Source organism: Diutina rugosa (genome assembly GCF_008704595.1).
Source record: "Diutina rugosa strain CBS 613 chromosome Unknown scaffold1_size794362, whole genome shotgun sequence".
Classification (NCBI taxonomy): domain Eukaryota; kingdom Fungi; phylum Ascomycota; class Pichiomycetes; order Serinales; family Debaryomycetaceae; genus Diutina; species Diutina rugosa.
The window spans coordinates 776,324-794,291 of record NW_022995155.1 but is presented as its reverse complement, the minus strand read 5'-3'; the positions used below and the strand labels follow the sequence as shown (position 1 = coordinate 794,291).

At 55.0% G+C, this 17,968-nt stretch overlaps 5 protein-coding genes across 5 annotated transcripts; 2 read left to right on the top strand and 3 right to left on the bottom strand. All coding sequences in view use genetic code 12, as the record gives it.

The window, feature by feature from the left end:
- Positions 1-620: 620 nt before the first annotated feature.
- On the bottom strand, positions 621-1,265 carry DIURU_003648 (Golgi transport complex subunit; the record flags this gene model as incomplete). The annotated part of the gene is made up of 1 exon (XM_034156433.1): positions 621-1,265. One exon carries the CDS (start codon positions 1,263-1,265, stop codon positions 621-623), a length of 645 nt encoding a protein of 214 aa, XP_034011901.1.
- A 2,673-nt stretch (positions 1,266-3,938) lies between these two features.
- On the top strand, positions 3,939-5,240 carry RFG1 (HMG domain-containing transcriptional repressor; the record flags this gene model as incomplete). Its single annotated transcript, XM_034156432.1, has 1 exon — positions 3,939-5,240. One exon carries the CDS (start codon positions 3,939-3,941, stop codon positions 5,238-5,240), a length of 1,302 nt encoding a protein of 433 aa, XP_034011900.1.
- A 727-nt stretch (positions 5,241-5,967) lies between these two features.
- DRE2 (electron carrier) lies at positions 5,968-6,891 on the bottom strand (the record flags this gene model as incomplete). The annotated part of the gene is made up of 1 exon (XM_034156431.1): positions 5,968-6,891. One exon carries the CDS (start codon positions 6,889-6,891, stop codon positions 5,968-5,970), a length of 924 nt encoding a protein of 307 aa, XP_034011899.1.
- A 3,165-nt stretch (positions 6,892-10,056) lies between these two features.
- DIURU_003645 (uncharacterized protein) lies at positions 10,057-11,058 on the bottom strand (the record flags this gene model as incomplete). The annotated part of the gene is made up of 1 exon (XM_034156430.1): positions 10,057-11,058. One exon carries the CDS (start codon positions 11,056-11,058, stop codon positions 10,057-10,059), a length of 1,002 nt encoding a protein of 333 aa, XP_034011898.1.
- A 3,629-nt stretch (positions 11,059-14,687) lies between these two features.
- DIURU_003644 (tRNA (guanine(9)-N(1))-methyltransferase) lies at positions 14,688-15,614 on the top strand (the record flags this gene model as incomplete). The annotated part of the gene is made up of 1 exon (XM_034156429.1): positions 14,688-15,614. One exon carries the CDS (start codon positions 14,688-14,690, stop codon positions 15,612-15,614), a length of 927 nt encoding a protein of 308 aa, XP_034011897.1.
- Between the last annotated feature and the right edge of the window lie 2,354 nt (positions 15,615-17,968).

Sequence of the window (17,968 nt, the reverse complement as noted above, 5' to 3'; positions counted from 1 at the left end):
AAGGGTAGACGAGAGAAAGAAACGGGTAGTGGTCGCGAGGGCAACCAACAATAGCGGGGACGATCGAGGAAGAACAGGGAGCGCTCGGGGAAGGCCTTGGCGCAGCAAACACGCGGCGGGGACCGCCATTGTCTCACGCGCCCCGAGACACATTCCTTCGACGGCTGTAGGCGGGCAACCATGTCGTTTCACTGTGCTGCCGGCACCCATGAGGTTGACTGGTCAACCAGGGGCGAATTTGGGGGAGACCGCCTGCGGTGGCTGGCCCGGCCATGCCCGTGCCCCCAATTGCAGAAGCACGACGACCCTGGGGAGGACTAAACTTGGGGTGGAGGGGGGCTTAGAAGCTAACCTGCTAATTTGCTCGCGGTAGGGTTTGTTCTGCAGCTTTGTTGTTTGGCGAAGGTGACGAGTATCGACATCGGCTTTATGGGGAAGCCGTGACGGCAACGGTCACGGAAGCGTACGCCAAACAAACGGGCCCAACATTGTGTCGCCACTAGCCACAGGCGAGTGGGGCCAGCGAGTGACCCCAGAGCTTAGGCTAACTGCTGTGAATACAATGGCCCCTGGCAGGGTCGATGCTCGGTGCTACCATTGGTCAAAGGCGCGACCGCCGATCACGATTGAGCAGCAGTTTCGGGAGTTTGGGTTGGGGGAGTGGAAGTCAGCTCCGCGTGGGTAATAGCATTAGTTACGTCGACACGTTCAGCTGGCGGTAACGTTGCCAAAAACCCAGTAAACTCCTGAGTCACTGAGGCCACTTTCAGTCTAAGAACTTGAGCTACCGGCAGTTGCGGTTCCAATTGAGCGTAAGTCAGCTTAATACTAAGATATACTCCAATGAGCTGAGGTGTAGGCGGGTGGGGGTCAGCCAAGAGTTTATCGAACGTTGCCACCAAATCGTTAATGATTAAACCCATTTTGGCTGAGGTCTTGATGGCGATGAGACGGCGTCTATGGGCGACGACGGCCCTCGCCGTCTGCGCCAGCTGGGCAATCAGCTGCTGGTTCTGCTTTACTGTAGTAGCATAGTGGGTCAATTCGTGGCGGATGGCGGCGAGATCGGGCCCGTCCTCGGCGTCGGCGGTGTCCAAATTGATCGACTTCCCTAACAGGACGAACTCGTCGAAGGAGTCGTTGACGAGCTGGCGGAGCTGGTGGTTGAGCGAGTCGAGCTCGTGGCGGAGGTCGCGGGTGAGCACGTCGAGCTGGACGTAGCGGTGGTCGCGGCAGAGCTCATGGTCGACGCTCATGGTGGACATGTTGGTGCGCGCGTGTGAAGAGTGTGATGGATGTTTTGAAGGTGATACTGCCATCACCTGATCCAGCTAGATGAAACTAATAACAAGTAGCAGTAAGAACATATCAATAACAGCTTTTAATTTATGAGTTGATGAGGATTTTAATTCAATATGCTATACAATGGTGACACGTATCACTGGGATACAATTGAAGCTGAAGTTACCGAGGAATACCAGGTATAAGAGTATTGAATCATTCATAGAGAGATCTGATGATGAATGATGAGACACGATTTGATGGAATCTATCGATTATTTGATTTGTTGCTTGGTGCTGTTTCTCAGTAGCGCTGTTACTGTTGTTGGTGGTAATGACCACGTGACGGGTTATCATTTTCGGTGAGACACTTCGGTGCGACATAACAATAGGGCGTTGGCCACCGACTCGTCACCACCGCCAGACGCCGGCGCGCAATTGAGCCCCCGATATTGCGAGCGATCCCTCCAGCACTATTTTTCCGTAGCGGTCGGGTCCGTCGTCGGACGCCTTAGCGCCGTAACCTTGACTGAGGTCCGACCCCTGGTGCCCCCCAGTGACGTCACAAGTACTTGCCGCCCACAGACAAAATAGCCATGAAGTCACTAGCCCTACGGTGTCGCAGGCCCCGTGTGTCTCACCGCTCGCCGGGACACACTAATGGGTTGGGTCACGTGGGGTTATGGCGAACGGCGCCCCCAATCAAAATTAGCCACCGAGCATCGACACCGACGACGTCGATGGGGTTCGCTATTGTTTGCGCCCATTAGCGACTAAACCTTAATCGCCGGCGGCGTCCGCTATTGTCGGCGGTGGCTACTGGTGCCATAAACTTAATCGTGTTTTTACTAAAGGCGACAACTGCACGGTGGGGATGTCTGCCATTGTGTCGCTGGCCCTGAAAGCCGTACCTGAAGCCTGTGCTGTGAAGGACGCCGGCGTCGGAGACGTGTCCGCGACACCCCGGCTAGACGACGGACGCCGCCCCACGTAGGGGGTGCCGGCGCCACTGCCGGACTCGTCGCTATCGTCAACAAGGCATCGGGCAACAATGGCCATTATCCCCAGGTGCAGATATTCCCGTTCAGGTACTGGGGGCCCCGGGTGTCGTTCACAGCAGCCACGCCGGGCAGGGCGTAAGAGGGGCGGCTGAAATTCCAGCGCTTGTCTGTTCGCCCCGGGAAGAGGTGGCAGGATGCTGCGCCACTTTCCTTCGGCAACGGAGCCCTGGGACACGAACCAGAAGGATGAAATCTTCTTAATCAGTGGGTAGTCAGTGGAGATTTGCTTAGTAATAAGTGGGGGAACCAGTGGGGGAGAGCTCATAAACTAGTGCTATGACTGGTACTGGCGTTGGCACCGGTTTAGCCGCTTACAGGGCTGTTGCTTACAGTGCGGTGAAAAGCCGACTAAATCCCTTGATGTCTGTCCATTGCTGGGGAGGGGGCACAGGGCGCGCGTGGGGGCGCGCGTGGGGGGATTATTGAATTGAGCGACGTCACCTCTGTCGGCTGGGAGAAATTCACCGGGCCAGGGCTCCCACTGGGCGCCACAGTTCCTTAGGGTAGGTAGAGCCGGGCTTATGCTTCAGTGGTTCGCTGTTTATATGCAGGAGCAATCAAACCAACACCGGGGGGAGCAGGGTCACATTACTTAAGCGCGGTTACGCTTTATCAGGAAATATTACCATTGGACCAGCAGAAATGTTTCAGGTTTAATGCTGGTAGCGCTGCCAGCGCTACCACAAACCAATCCGTTTAAGAGGATTAGTTTGGCAAACGTAATTGTCACCGGTGGTCGACCAAACCCATCGATTTGAGGCGGCGTCGGGCGAAGGGTGAATATCGGAAACCTTCCCTGTTTCGAGCGAGTAGTCGTGCGGCTACCGGTTTGCAAAAATAAAAAAAAGCACTGATTGGGAGATTATCCAGAGGGAACAGAGACAAGGAGATAGGAAGTGCGGTCAAAAGCAGAGATTAGTAAGGCTATCAGGCCCGATTCACCGGTGGTGGCGCCCAGGGTGCGCCCCCAGGAGTGGCGCCGCGAGCGCCGGGGGCGCCGGTGGGGGCGACGCTGGGGTTAGCACTGGGAAGGGAGTTAAGCAGCGCTTTTACAGCGCCCATCTCCTCTAGCGCTCAGCGGCCTCCCCAGCGCGCTTGTCGCTCCGTAAGCGCTGAGTTCGGTAGCAGCGGCGATGACGTATACCGTCGGCGCCCCGGCGTCGTCAACGTGGTATGGGTTTTTTTTACTTACTGAGGGAAGGCTGCCTTGGGTACATTACTCCGGGGTTCGCGGGCGCCGGTAAAAAATTGCAAGTTAGTCTCAGCTAGAGCAGCGCGCAAAAATATTTGTCCACTGAACATAAATTTATTTTTTTGATACTCACCGCATCGGGTGTAAATGCAGATACGCCTTTACATAATAAAGAAATGTCAAATCCATAGGGGCTCCAAATCCCTCACCTGTGTGGTCGAGTACAAATAATCTTTACCCTGTACGATGTTATTTATAACAGGGCGGTTTCTCCATCCATCACCACGCTGTCTACTTTCCCCAAGGTTTCAGGTTTGCCGGTTCCTCAAACTACTGTTTCAGGTTAGCATTGCTTAACCGCTCGTCATCCCCCCTCCCCCCTTGAACCCTGTCTCGTGGTCGCCAATGTCGACGGCAATTTACCCTTTAGACGACAACCAAAAGCTTCCCCTGCTCAGCCTGATTATGCCGGGACAGTCCTCGGGCGGCGGCGCTACGCTGCTGCTGGGGTACTCCCCTCAGCCGGTGCTGGCGCAGCCGGCGCTCTGGCCCGGCGCTGTGAGCGCCGCCGGCAGCGCTCTTCCGATGTCGGCAGCACTGTCGACGACGCCGCTGCAGCAGTACCAGCCGCAACCAACGCCGCCCCAGCCCCACCACGTGCCTTATCAACAACAGCAACAACAACAACCCCTGTCACAAGCCATCAAACTGGAACAGCTGGCGCAGTTCCCGCTGCTGAACCCGGTGATGTCGCAGCAGGTGCCGCCGCCGCAGTTTCAACTGGTGTCGCAACAACCCCAGTATCAGCAGGTGTCGCAACCGCTGGTGTCGCAACAGCCGCTGGCGTACGCCGCTGACTACTACTACGGCTACAACGCGCCGCCGCCGCCGCCCCCCGCCCAGTACCAGGCGCCGGCGCCCCTCGCCGTGGCCATCGCCGCCCACCCGGCGCCGCCGCCGTACCCAGAGAAGTGCACTTGCAAACTGAACGCCAACCGCATCCCCCGCCCCCGCAACGCCTTCATCCTCTTCCGCCAGAAGTACCACCAGCTGGTGCTTGACGAAGGGCTGGTGATCCGTACCAACCCCGAAGTCAGCCGCGAGTTGGGGCGCCGGTGGAAGGCGCTTAGCGCCGAGGAGAAGGAGCACTGGAACCGCCTCGCCGAAGAGGAGAAGCGCAACCACGCTAAGATGTACCCTGGCTACCGCTACACGCCTAGACGCAACGGCAAGCTGAAGCACTGCGCCGTGTGCCGCCGGGGCGCTCGCCACCTGGTGCCACTGGTGCTGCTGCCGATGATGGTGGAAGGGTACGCTCTGTACTCGGCGCCGGGTGCGCCCCAGGCGCCCCAGGCGCCGCCGGCTGCACCGGTGCCGCTGGAGTACCACACCGGCTACTCGCAAAGCTACATGGGCTACGACACCCCGGTGGCGCCGGCGCCGCCGGCGGCGCCGACGAGCGCTTCTATCAGCGGTCCTCCTAGCGTGGCGCTGACGCTGAGCGCGCTGATGGCGCTGGTGGCGCAATACGACAAGTTGTCGCCGCTCCTGGGGGCGCCGGCGGCGCCGTACCTTGCCGCTGGCTCGGCATCTGACTACTACGGGGCGCCGTCGCAATACAGCCACGAGGCGCTGCCGCCGCAGGCGCCGCCGGTGCGCTTTAGCTCGTTGCCTCTGACGAACTTTTTCGGCGACTACCAAGGGTAGCTGACCTGCTGAAACACCCCCGTAATGAGCGATATGAAACACACTATGAGACTTAACAATATGAGAGACATGGGATGGAGAATCCCCCATTCAACGGAGACTACTAACACGAGAGTAACACACCACCAATATAGTATTTAATATACAGCCCAGGGCTCATACCTCTGGGCAGCGAGTTAATATCCTACTGCCCTGTTTCGATGATAGCGCTAGATCGTGGTAGGTGCCGATCAGGGCCACTCCCCCGCCTAGGGTCTGAGGCTGTCGATTGAGTGACGATGGATGTCTCGAAACAGTTACAGTTACGAGCGCACGCCACACGTGTCAGCCCACCCTTTACCCCCACCCCTCCCGCGGAGAAAAACGGTGGTTGCGGCGATGTGAGGATATAAGCAGTGCCGTCCGATCAACTAAGCATAATATCATTAAAGCGTCGCTATATACGTCTATAGAGCCCCTAAGGGAAGATCCCGGGATTTTTTTGCTGGATTTTACGGGGGTATTCAGCCTCTCGACCACCAGTGCACAGATGAAACAACGCGACTGTCGCGACATCACACAAACGCCTCAGGGGTAAAAGTGGCAATTTTGGGGAATCCCAAGGATAAAAGCTATGAATAAGGTCAGCTCACTGTCGCATACCCTCCGGCAATTCTTGCGCTACAACGGCGACCAGGGATTTACTGTCAAGGACGATGAGGGCTCATACCCAGGTAATTTTGACCAGTTAGTCCATATCGATTTTGATGGCTTCACCGGGCTTAAATGGCGGTAGCCCGAGGAAGGGGCACCCGTCACATCTAAAGGCATCGCCCAAGGCACACAGACCACAGCCTCCGGTTTTCCCCGGGACGGTGAAATCGATTTCTGCTAATTCGTCAGCAGTAAACTTCACTGCCGGACCCAGCGCCGCCGCCGCCGCTTGTCTTTGAGCGATACGAGCTTCGATCGCCTCGGCTTCTTTGGTAGCGCTGCGCGCCATCAGCGCAAGCACTCTCAGCTGAGCCAGCTGGCGCTCGACAATCTCCGCTTCCTCGATCTCTTTAAGGCCACAGGTACAGTCCTTACACGCCTTCCGCCGCTTCTTAAACGTACAACCTTGGGGTAACCGAATAACGTCATCGCCCACGGCCACGGAGTCGTCATCGCCAGCATCGTTACTCACAAGCAGCGACTCAGCGACGTAATTCAGGGCTGGTTTATTCAAAAACGCAAGCTTGGCCAGCGTCTTGGGTGCAGTATTGGTCGTTTCGGGTTTGCGTTTCAACAGCACGGGAGCTGCTGCTGTTAAGTCGGGTTTCACCCACTTTTTGCCACCAAACAGCGCCACGTCGTCGTCTTCGACGAAGCCCGCCATGATTACGTCCAACAGAGAATCCAGAGGTAAGTCGCCACGAACTTCGCCACCAGCCACTAACGAGTTAAACAACAACTGCATCAACGGGCCAGGAACGGGGGCTGACCTCAGATCGGGGTTAACATAGACGATGGTGGTGTAATCATTGTCGAGCGCCACCTCGCCTCTGGCCACGCGGTCGACGACCTGCTGATGCAGCAGCAGCAGCACCAGAGCTACCCGGTGCTTATATTCATCAACGAGTGCCGGCTGGGTCACCACCGTCGGGTGGAGAAGGAATAATGTCTTGGTCATCGCGGGGTTTGGTTGTGAGGGGAGGGGAAACTGCGATTGATAAAGTGTGAGTGTTGGTGCGCGTGAGTCAATAACGAGAACATCAGATCACGTGACCTTGAGAAAACGAGAGCCTTGGCAGTCGCTATTCTAATACGTCCACCCACTAATGGCGGTGCCATTTGTCAGCGCTCGTTTGTCAGCACACATTTACTAAAATTTTGAAAGTCGAGAGGTGCGGCGTGACTAATCGAACACTCATTGTCGCCGTTTCAGCCGTGACGATTGTTCGTTGACAGCCACAAAGCCTATGGGGTTAGTCACAGTGCCGATTTTGCCCTTGGCTCGCCGATTTTGTCCCCTGGCCCAGGAGTGCTTTGTCATCTTTGTGTGGCCACTGACGTAAGCGGGCCACGTTGTTAGTTCGCAGTGACTAGTCGCACCCGCAAAGGCAGCAGTGAAGTATTAAGAAAAAAAAAAAGGTAGCCCCCACCCGAGTCATAAATCCGGAAAGTACGCCTCGTCCCCACTCCATCCAATAAGGTTTCCGAGATCGTCGTACCCCCAGCCCGATGGTCCTCTAAAAAGTAACCCTGCAAAAGAAAAATGGTTTAAAATTTACATGAAAATAGGGACAAGCAAAACTTCCCGAAACTACCCATGATTACGGCTGCCGATACCGGCTACCAAAAACTACTTCCGACAACGGCTAGAAATATTTACTATCGGTGGCGTTAGCTCTGAAGGTATCTCTACTGCCTCAACACCTTGCGCGGTGACTCGGTACCGGTATCCGCTGAGATAAGCGTGCTCCCGAGGGGTTACTAGTTCCGTAATGCTTCGCAAGCGTCTCCGCCGCGCCGGACGCAACCAGCCCAGCGTCAACGCAGCGCCTAGCATCCGTCGTGCACGGTGTCCCTGCGGTGACGGCAGCGGTCAGTGCCCCTTGTCTCACCCACTCACTTTCACTTATAGTAAGCTACCGGCAGTGGTTCTCCGGGATCACACCCTTCACTCGCTCGAAAGATTAGGCCCACAAATACGGGGATATCACCGGACTGCACGGTAACCAGGCCCCTAAAACCACTCGCAGTAGACCTCGGACCCCCCTGCCTGATTCAGAGGAGATATATCCTCTCCATCAATTCCAGCGAGTCATTTAGGGGGACGTGACCTCCGTCATTACGTATTCCCCTCAGCGGGAGATAGCGCTCACGGCAGCGGTTCTGGCAGCGGTTCTGGCAGCGGCAACCGCACTGTGGTCGCAGCCGATGCCGGCGAACCAATTTACCCTCCCCCAACTGGTTCCCTAATGGGGCAGTTTACCCCGTGGTACGTCGCTCGAACAAACAAAGGCAACACGGATACGAAGACCGCACCCACCTCACTGGCCTTCCCAAAGAGACGCACGATTACTGTGGTCGGAGTTACAGGTTAGTTCTCTGGGTCTTCCCTACACGAGGCAGTGGCGGCTAAACGTCATGCAGACGGCCCGAAGCAAACGACACGGCCCGGTGGAAGGCCTGAGCATGTGACAGCCCCGCCGTGCCGCCAGAAAGGTTTTTCCCCCGAGCCCTGCCCCCTGAGGTGTCTCATAGCCACAGTCACACTAATGGTAGGGAAATGGCTGAGCTACATCTACTGTGTTGTAGGTACCCTCTGAGTGCTCTTTGTACACCATCAGTGCCATTACCCCTGGCACTTTTTTTTCAGCGAGAGTTCTTCCGAATTGCGGAGCCACCACTGTTTCCCACAGTGTTTGACACCCACAGCTGATAAACGCTGTCTAATCACCCTAGCCACCTCAGTAACCCTAATCACCCCCTAAATTTCAGTATCACTGCCCCGGGTGTGGTCACTTTACCCTCCATTTTCGTGATTAGTGTAAAGGAGAGAGTTTCAGGCTGGAGCGGGGACTAACCACAAAAACCCGCGTGAAACTGCCGCAAACGCCACTCTAGCCCCACAAAAACCAGCTTGATCTATGGAATACTTCTCTGTTTCTTTCGTTGAGCCAGCACCACTGCTTGCTGGGATAAACCATTAACTTTGCGGTTTGTCGGCATCTTGCTGACGTCCTGCTTGCCACCAATTAGGAAAATCGAGGCGGAGTATTTTGCTGCGATATTGAGGGTCGAAAGGACAAAGTGGGGCGCCCCCCCGCGACAACGTGGGACACCGTCGTTCACTGCCAATGACGTCAGCATGAGGAAAAGAAGCCCCACTCATGAAAACGAGAGAATTAACACATTTGCGGTATCATTGCCGATTGGATGGACTACGATAATTTTGCGGTCAGCCACGACGAGACAAATAATTATTCTGTGTCCAATTTTTTTTCTTTGATGTTTTCCGATTGCTGGGGTTACCCTCCTTTTGCGGCCTACCGGCCCAGTTTTAGTAATGGCACTATCTTGTGGTGGGAAAGTGGAGCTTGGTGCTGTGTCTATTGCTGTAAACGGACGACGGTACCCGATTATCTAATCAGAGGCGCTGCGGTTAGCCTCACCTTCGTTGCCTTAGCCTGCTTGCCTCATTAGTCACTCAGCACTAAAGCAATAGTGGTCAAGTCATACTGCCTCGGTGGCTTCGGCCCGACTCGCCGGTAGCGTGAGCCGATCCATCTGGCAACAGCCCCCTCCTCGCAAACACCCCCTGAGGCTTCACCCGCTAAACAGAAAATGTCCCGAAATGTCCTTGTACCACCAGGCATGGATCGCTCGGCTATAGTTGCCGCAGGACACTTGTCGCTAACGCTCGACAATGTCTAAAAAAGAGTAGCGGTACAGTGGCTCGCAACCGCGTGCCGGCAATAGGCTTATTGCCCCCCAAAATTGTGTATTGGAGCACCATCGTCGTAAACGTAAGGTAAACTGATACTAAGCGCCCCGAGGCGTTTGTGGTGCTTCAAAGTGCCGATACGGCGACGGTTGAAACCGATTGTTTGAAGCTTGCTTTCTTTATGCTTTTCTGCATGGGTGATTTGCATTCGTCTTGTGTTTCTAGCTAGCTAGCCGTCGCTGTCGTCTTGCCTGTGTCTAGGGGATAAGAGAGAGATATGCCATTTTTTCGAATGCCCAGTTGTAGACCGGTGCCCCATGGTGGTAAAATCACGCAAAAGAGGAACACAGCTACACCGGGTGTCGAGGGGTAAGGGGGTCAAAGCCAGTTTGAAAACCCCCTTGTCTAATCGTCCTCGTCCTCGGTGGCGTCGTCCTCAATGTCGGTGGCGTCGTCGTCGGCCCGGTCCGGCACCCGGATCGGGGGCAAGCGGGGCGCCGCCAGTTGCACCGGCAGCCCCAGCTCCACCAGCGCCAGCGGGTCCAGCCGCGCCTGTGGCAGCAGCAACAGCATCAACAGAAGCACCGCGTCCTGCTCCAGGTGCTGCTTGTCGTCGAGGGCCGCGTTCAAAGGAGGTAACAGTAACGCCGGGGGAGTGGCGCGGTGGGGCGAGAGCGGGGGGCGGAGTGAGCCCATCGTTGGTGGCGCCTGCGTTGGCGTGGCCATCGGCACCGGGCGCGGCAATCCGTGGCCACTGCGCAACACTTCGTCAAGCGACGTCGTCCGCCGGTGGGAGAACAGGCGTCGTTTGTTAGCGCCCTGGCGTCGTTGGCGCAGAATCGCCGCCAAAAGGGCCTGGTGGGCCAGCAGGTCGTCGTTGACCAGCAAAAACGGCATCAGCGTCAGTTTCGGCATCAGCGAGCCGCTGCCGAATTTGAACAGCAGCGGGGGGCCCTGGTCGGCCAAATTCACGTTGACCACGTTGCCCTGAGGGTGCCACAGCACTCTTTTGGTCTTAGTGGGCAGAGTGTCGCCCCAAGGAGTGCTATCTAAGCTGAAATGCGCCGGCAGCTCCTGGGGCATGCTGTTGAGGGCGCTCGATAGCCGCAGCTTGAGTTTCTGGCTGAGTTCGCTGACGTCTTCGTTGGCGTCGTCGACAAAGAGGCGTCGGGCCAGGTTGATGTAGTGGGGCTGGCGGGGTTTCTTCTGGGGGTCGTGGCGCGGGGTTTCTAGCCCTACCAACGCGTCGTCGTCATCGTCGCCATCTTCAGGCCCTCTTTTGGTGCCAGGAGAGAACGGGAGCAGGACGAGCGGCTTGGTGGGCAGCAGCAACAGCTCCAGCAACGGGCGCGTGTAGCGCCGTCTGTTCGGCGGCGGGCTGTGCGGCGGGGTCAGCGGCTCGTTCATCCGAGGGTGGTCTCTGTTGAGGCGGAAACCGTGGTTTGTAGGGATAAGGAAAACGGTGCCGGCGCAACTAGCCTCGAGGTGGAGAGTTTCGTTCGCGTGGATGGCAACTACGCGGTGGGCGAGCGCACCTCCACCCAAAATCGCGACTCAAACAAACACCGGCAGCAACCCTAGCGCCGAGGGTAGCGTCCATGGCGCCGCGATAAGCGACACGTCATCTAAATATAGAGGTAGCCATCCACCGATTTTGGGTGGTGGTCGTCAAGGAGACGATGTTAGCGAACACGTCGTGATTCACCGCCCCCTTAGGGCTAAGCACTAGAAGCGGCCGCTACCTCCCGGTCGCCACCCAGCCTGAAATTGCGCACCGCATCAGGGTTCGGCAAGGGGGCATTTTCTGATGTAGCCGAAAGGGCGACGGCGCAGAGAACGGGGCCAGAGTGGGAGCTGCTAGGGGTAAAGCTGGGCACGAACCAATGAAATACGAGTTAGTTGGTGACGAGAAACAGAATCGAGGCCTCGGAAATGGCTTCGGAACCCTGGCGGCGATTGGCTGAGCGCGAGCCTCGGGCCGCTCTGTTAGCAACCCTCACCTCACCACAGGCACGGGCGACGTGTCCCTACCAAACATTCCCCAGATAACTGCCAGATCAGACATGAGGGAATGGAGGCAGGATGTGTTGGTCTCAAATAGGTAAAAAACGATGTGTAGTTGGGTGAATATTGCCCCCTCGGGTCTGGCAAGGGCACCCCAACGGTAGTGGTCAGATTTTCTTAGTTGGTAGTTATTGTTGGCAGTTTATATATATACCATCAGGTGATATTTGCCACCATCAGGTGGTTGGTGTCACGAAACGTGTCTGACAATTCCGAAACCACCCATCACCTGCCACCCTCTCTATAATTAGTACCTCCCGCTTCGACGAACAGTCATTCGCTACCGCTCTACATTTTCTTGTCCCGCTGGCCATACCAGGTCAGAAGCGAAACGCCACCTTTAGCCCCCGACGATCGGTGCCCCACCATCGCCGCCCCGTTTGTCCCCATGATCTGTCGCTAATCGGCGCTCGTGTGAGTGTCAGAACGACCACTAGCCTTTTCCTCTGAATGCCGTGTACATTGTTCCACGCGCCCTCCCCTCAAGCCTCACCGGATCAGCCTCGATGCCCCGATCAGATCTGGCAGGCCACATACTACAATATCCAATACGAACTTCACAAAACAGATGAATAAAACCGTGTCGATGAAACGGTGGGGTTTCACCATCACGGCTGGCCGGTTGGGTTACAAAGGCAATCGTCGCCAGAACTCCACTCCCACCTAAGAGCATAAGCAAATTGACCCGCCCTGACGAGTTTCTCACGTCATTGCGGCGACAGCCAACTTTTTTTTGGGGATATTTCTGGTGGCAGCACGCCCGCTCGCCCAATGCGGTTAAGACGCCCCCGTTACTAATGGGACAATTATGACTAAGGCCCCCAAGACCCCAAAGCACTAGCCAGCAGCCCTGGTAGTGATAATTGGTAGTTTTACTGGTGGCTGGTAGCGGTAGACGCACCCGTGCTGTGTGGCCTCTATTGTCACTAAGTGCTTCCCGCGCCTCGTGGGGGTGGTGACCCACCGGGGTTGTCGCTGCAGTGGGGGAACCTGGTGAAATTGTCCGTGCTTATTCCCTATGCGGGCAAACTCCCGACGCTGCACTGATAATTATCAAGGTCACCCTGCCGGAGTTAGCCTGCCGAGAGGAAGCATCGACAGCCCGCACGTTTAGCTCAGCGGGCACCGCGAAGACACAGCGGTTCGCAGGTGCATTTCCGCAGTGCTAGACCTACTCGTCAAGTGCTGCTTGCATAACCCCATGGCGCCCTACCTCGAGAAAACAGCCGCCGTCCACCCCAGCCGGCACCGAAGCCTTCCGCTCCCCCTTTCACCCCCAGATAAGGTTCGAACCAATTAGGTTACACATGCCTCGGAATTAGCCGCGGTGCCGCTGGGGGGTCTCGGGCAAAGGCATCATCCAACCTTAACCGGCACAGACGACACGCCGCTGGCGCCACCAAACATAACCCAGGGTGAAATGAACCTTATAAAGCGCTAACCTGTGGTTTCCACTCTAGGCGCAACCGGTAAGCGCAAATTCAGACACCGGGACATCGTGGTGGGCTTTTCTTTTACCCGTTATCATCGCACCACGTTGTGGTGCCACATTCGTTGAGGCTAAGTCGTCGTTAGGGCTATTGTTTGTTCATCGACTAGATTTTCAGACACATTGTTGGCAACGGCTGCTAATAACACGCCAGCGGCTGTAACCAGCTGCAGACCTAAAATCGAGCCCTCGCAGAGTAATGGTGAGAGCATGCGATAATTACTGTCCCGAAGTGCTATTGATGCCATTGAACCAAGCACTGCCGATGACAAGAGAGGCTTGGGCCCACTGCTACTTACGAACCGATTAACCACCACCAAATCGATAGTGAGCCCCGATTTGTGGTTTCCACGTGGCGGAGCCCCGCACGCACTGAGGTCACCGAGTGGAGGCACTCCGCTATTATTCAACCTGGAGCGTTCGATGCGCTAAGGTGACTGGTTTCCCTCCAGCGAGAAAATGTATGTCGCCCGGAACCAGACCCTTCCCGAGATATTATTTTGACGGCAAAAGCACTCTTGCGCACCCTAAGGTGGGGGGGATGGTGTACTAAGCATGGCACCGCATAATTAAAAAATTGCAGGCTATGCACGTATTTTTGTGGAATTTGGCTCCAGAACGATGGTCACTCTAACCGGGATACATGCCTGAAATTAGGTCGGCGGGTGCAAACGTCATAAAGCGCCAAATTCCTTTTGCCCGCGAACTTCAATTATCACAGGGTACTAGCGGTTTTCCCCTCATTTTTTGTTGTTTCCCCACGACTTGATCCTAATTACCCCATTCACCGCTTTGACACCGTCCTCGTTTACCCCTTGACCCCCGTCACTGGAGCCGACTTTCCCCTGGCTTCCCCATTGCTTTCACCTACCCCTGGCCAATTGTTGTCTATACGTGTACCTGGCGCATGTCACCCGCATCGGGCATATCGCAATTAGTATGGGCTATAGCACACATTAGCCTACGGCAACCGTGCGGGCACACAGTCTAATCGTCCCTGCTGGTGATTGCGCTTTTTCAAACCAACGCCAATCCCACCGTGGTTACCCATTGAAAAACCAAACATCGCCAATTGACAGCTTTTGTCACCATGGCTGGACAACAAGGGGATAACAATGGGCATGTGAGATCTGATGACAGCATGCCGAGCCAGGTGAACGACGCCCACCAAGCATCGATTGCATTACATTGCCTCCCTACCCACCTACACCAAAATACCGTCGGAAAGCTTGTTTTTCCGACCCTGTCCCATATCGGCCGAAGCTAAGCGAGACCAATTGATCCGTAGTGTCCAGGGTTTATCCGCTTTCTGCTTTATCTTCCTCGTACACCGCAAACCTTAATCTCTAATATTAGCCACCCCGTGGGTTGTCGAAATTGCTGCGGTGACTTTTCCGTTGCGAGCGTGCGCCGATGATCCCGAGTGCGACTCATCGCAAGTGGTTACGCGCTCGGAGTCAATCTTTGTCCCCAAAAGCCAACCATGCCCCGACCCCCGCCCACTGCCGAGGAAATCGAAGAGTTTCGCCGCCAGAAACTTGTCGAGGTGATCCCCGAGGGGATGCTGAAAAGCGAGTGGAAAAAACGCAAGCGGCAGCAGCAATGGCAGGACCTGAAGGAGGAGTATCGCCGTGAAAAGCGGGCGAAGAAGAAAGCGGTGGCCGCTAGACAGCGGGAACAAGGGACGAAACCACAACGCAAGTTCCCTCCGAAAACCCAACAGCCGCTGGGGCTCTCATTTGTGTTTGACTGCGCTTTTGACGACCTCATGAACCAACGCGAAGTAGTGCTGATGCTGAACCAGATCGCGAGGGCGTACAACGTCAGACGCCACTGTACATACGAGATGCCGTTGCTGATAGTGCTGTTCGACAAGCGGCTCAAAACACGGTTTGACGACGTCATTCGCGATCACGTCAATTGGAAAGGGATCGAGTTTCGTGAGGAACCGCTTGAAAAAGTCTTCCCCGATACCTCCAAACTTGTGTACTTCTCTGCTGATACCGACGATGTGATTGAAGAGCTCGAAGAAGGCACGACTTATATTATCGGGGGGATTGTCGACAAAAATCGTCACAAGAACCTCTGCATCAACAAAGCCAAAGAACTCGGTATCCGCGTGGGGAGACTACCCATAGACAAGTACATCGCCATCAACGGACGTCTGGTGCTAGCCACCAGTCACGTTTATGAGATCTGCTGTAAGTGGAAAGAATACGGCGACTGGGAACGTGCGTTTAACGAAGTGTTGCCGCCTCGGAAACTTAAAGACAAGTCTGAAGATGATGACCATAATGAGTCTAATACCACTGGAGAAGTTGAGACTACTCACGATGTTGTCTCCGATACCGTGGAAAATAGCGGCGCGAACGAGGAAGAAGGTGCCAAATCCGAGCCTAAAGCCAATTGAGGCGAAAATTTGAAAGCTATTTGTGATGTTTGGGTGTTTACAAGGGGATTTTAGCATATAATAATAATAAATAAGCACTATTGGCGTTTCTAACCAAACTCTCATGATTTTCTATAAAGTGAACGCCAAGTCAGCCAATATAGTCCGCGTGGCCTAATGGTAAGGTATCACTTTCCGGCGGTGGGGATTGCGGGTTCGAGTCCTGCCGTGGACTATACTTTTTTGCTAATCGATACTTGTGCGACCACCCCCAATATTATAAATTCAAAATGCCGTACCGCGGTTAGTTGGGGATAACCTTTAATCATAGCAAGTCGAGTTCTACCTTTAACATCACTTTCCCAACCATCGTCGTCTCAGTTACACCGCCAAACGGTGTCCTACTCAAGCTTTTCGTAATTGATGTCATCTGCCGGTATGGCAGAAATCCGATTCCGGGAGCCAACCTGTAATTTCGGAAAAAGCACAGATACTCCGATTTAGATCTGCCTTAGGCAACCACACAATATCCATGCCCCTTGATCGATGCTGGCGGCGGCGTCATCTAGTTCCATGCAAAGCGATTTTAGGTACGAACGGTTTCCGCTAGGTGCAAAAATCAGGCCACTTTTTTTCTCGGGAAGCGCCGTTCGCAGCGGCGCGACCATTGCGAAGGTGCGAAGGTGCCAGGAGTTCACCACTACAAATGCCCATGCCACAGTGATGTAAACTCACTAACAGCATTGCCAAGGCGGTGAGCTATTCATAGGCGCGTTGTGCATCGCAGTAGCTGTAATGCTATCATGCCGGGCTCGTGCTCGTGCTGGTTGCCAAGTCTTGGACCCTAGCTAACTATAATTGGGGGCGCATCATGCACGCAGCGTTTCCCGCTTTTGCTGATGATAAATCCGATTACCCACGCGCTTAGTCACTAATATACTGCCTTGGCGCACATGGCATCGCCTTGGCATCTCACAGCTCACCAGGCAGTCTCTACATAATTGATGCTAAAGTCCGATTAAGGATGCCTCATCGATGCCGAGCGGGTGTCTCCCGAGTATTATTACAGCACCGTTTGAATCACTCATCAAGCGGTAACGTATCACAACGTGTATTATATATAGCTAGGCGGGAAGCACGCTGCGTGGCCGCTGCGATTGTTCTGCTAATAATGAACAAAGATGTAGTGTAGACGGGAAACGGGCATTCGCTCGGGATTATACTCTCGACATTAAAGGAGGCAAAGGGCAACGCGAGATGAGTGGTTGGGGTTATATTCAATTGTTGGGTAGGGTGGTAGTGTACACTCACCTGATGCTGTGCTGGCTCCTGCTGCCCACCTAGTATTTTTCTTGTAAGTCTTTTGGTGGAGGCCACCAGTTGTGAGCCCTTACCCCTTTCTCAAAAGTCAATTCTCGTCAAACTCAAGCTGTTGCTCAATTAGCCCAAAACAGGAACAGTGCGAAATTCAAACCCCACAGCGATGAACACCAAAAAGCAATGGCGGTCTGCAACGTCGCTTCATCGGCGATCTCACAATTACCCTGCCCACCACCAGGTGACGACAAAAGATGTCACTGGAAACAGAGTGCTCTCCGGTTCTATCACCATCACTTACCGTAACTGTTTTTTCTCTCTGATCACAGCAAGCAATGTTCTCGGACTAGACACTCTATTCCTGAACTCTTAACCACTCGCTAAACCACCTTTTTCCCCCCTTAAGGAGCCATCGGCACATGACGTAGGCTTTTGTCTGAAGCCTCTGATCCTTAGTTCTAGGCTATGGGGGGTCAATTGGGGTAATTACCTCAAGGGGTTTCGTCAGTGGTGCGGGCGGTGATAGTGATGATCTTCACCAACAGCCGCCAGACAGACACTGACACTGCCGGAAATACAACATTCACCGCCCGTTAGGGAATCTAGTGGTGACAGGCTCAACTAACAAGCGGTCAACCCTTCGAGTTAGCGGCTAACCGTGGCTAATTGTGGCTAAGGACACCGGGGGTGGTAGTCGTCGCTAACTGCGCCATTGACGAGGAAAAGCAACACAACCTTAATCGATACGTGCCTTGTGTCAATTAAGCTCGCTACTGCCGGCAGCCGACACCTCCCCGGCTACTAGAATAGGGCATTGCCTCGAGTGTTGTCACCACCCACCTCACCTGCCCGATTGGGAACATGTCTGGGTCGCACCTCGCCCGGCCTGCACCCAGCACCTCGGAAGCCGCTAACACACCCGTGCCGTTTTTGCTCGATCGGGTAATGTGACCTCGTGATGCCAACTTAGGAAATGGACGCCAAATGCCATAGATATAAACCGTTGTCGCCAACGTTTACCACCTCGTCAACCCGTTTCAGCTTCCATCCCTTTCGTT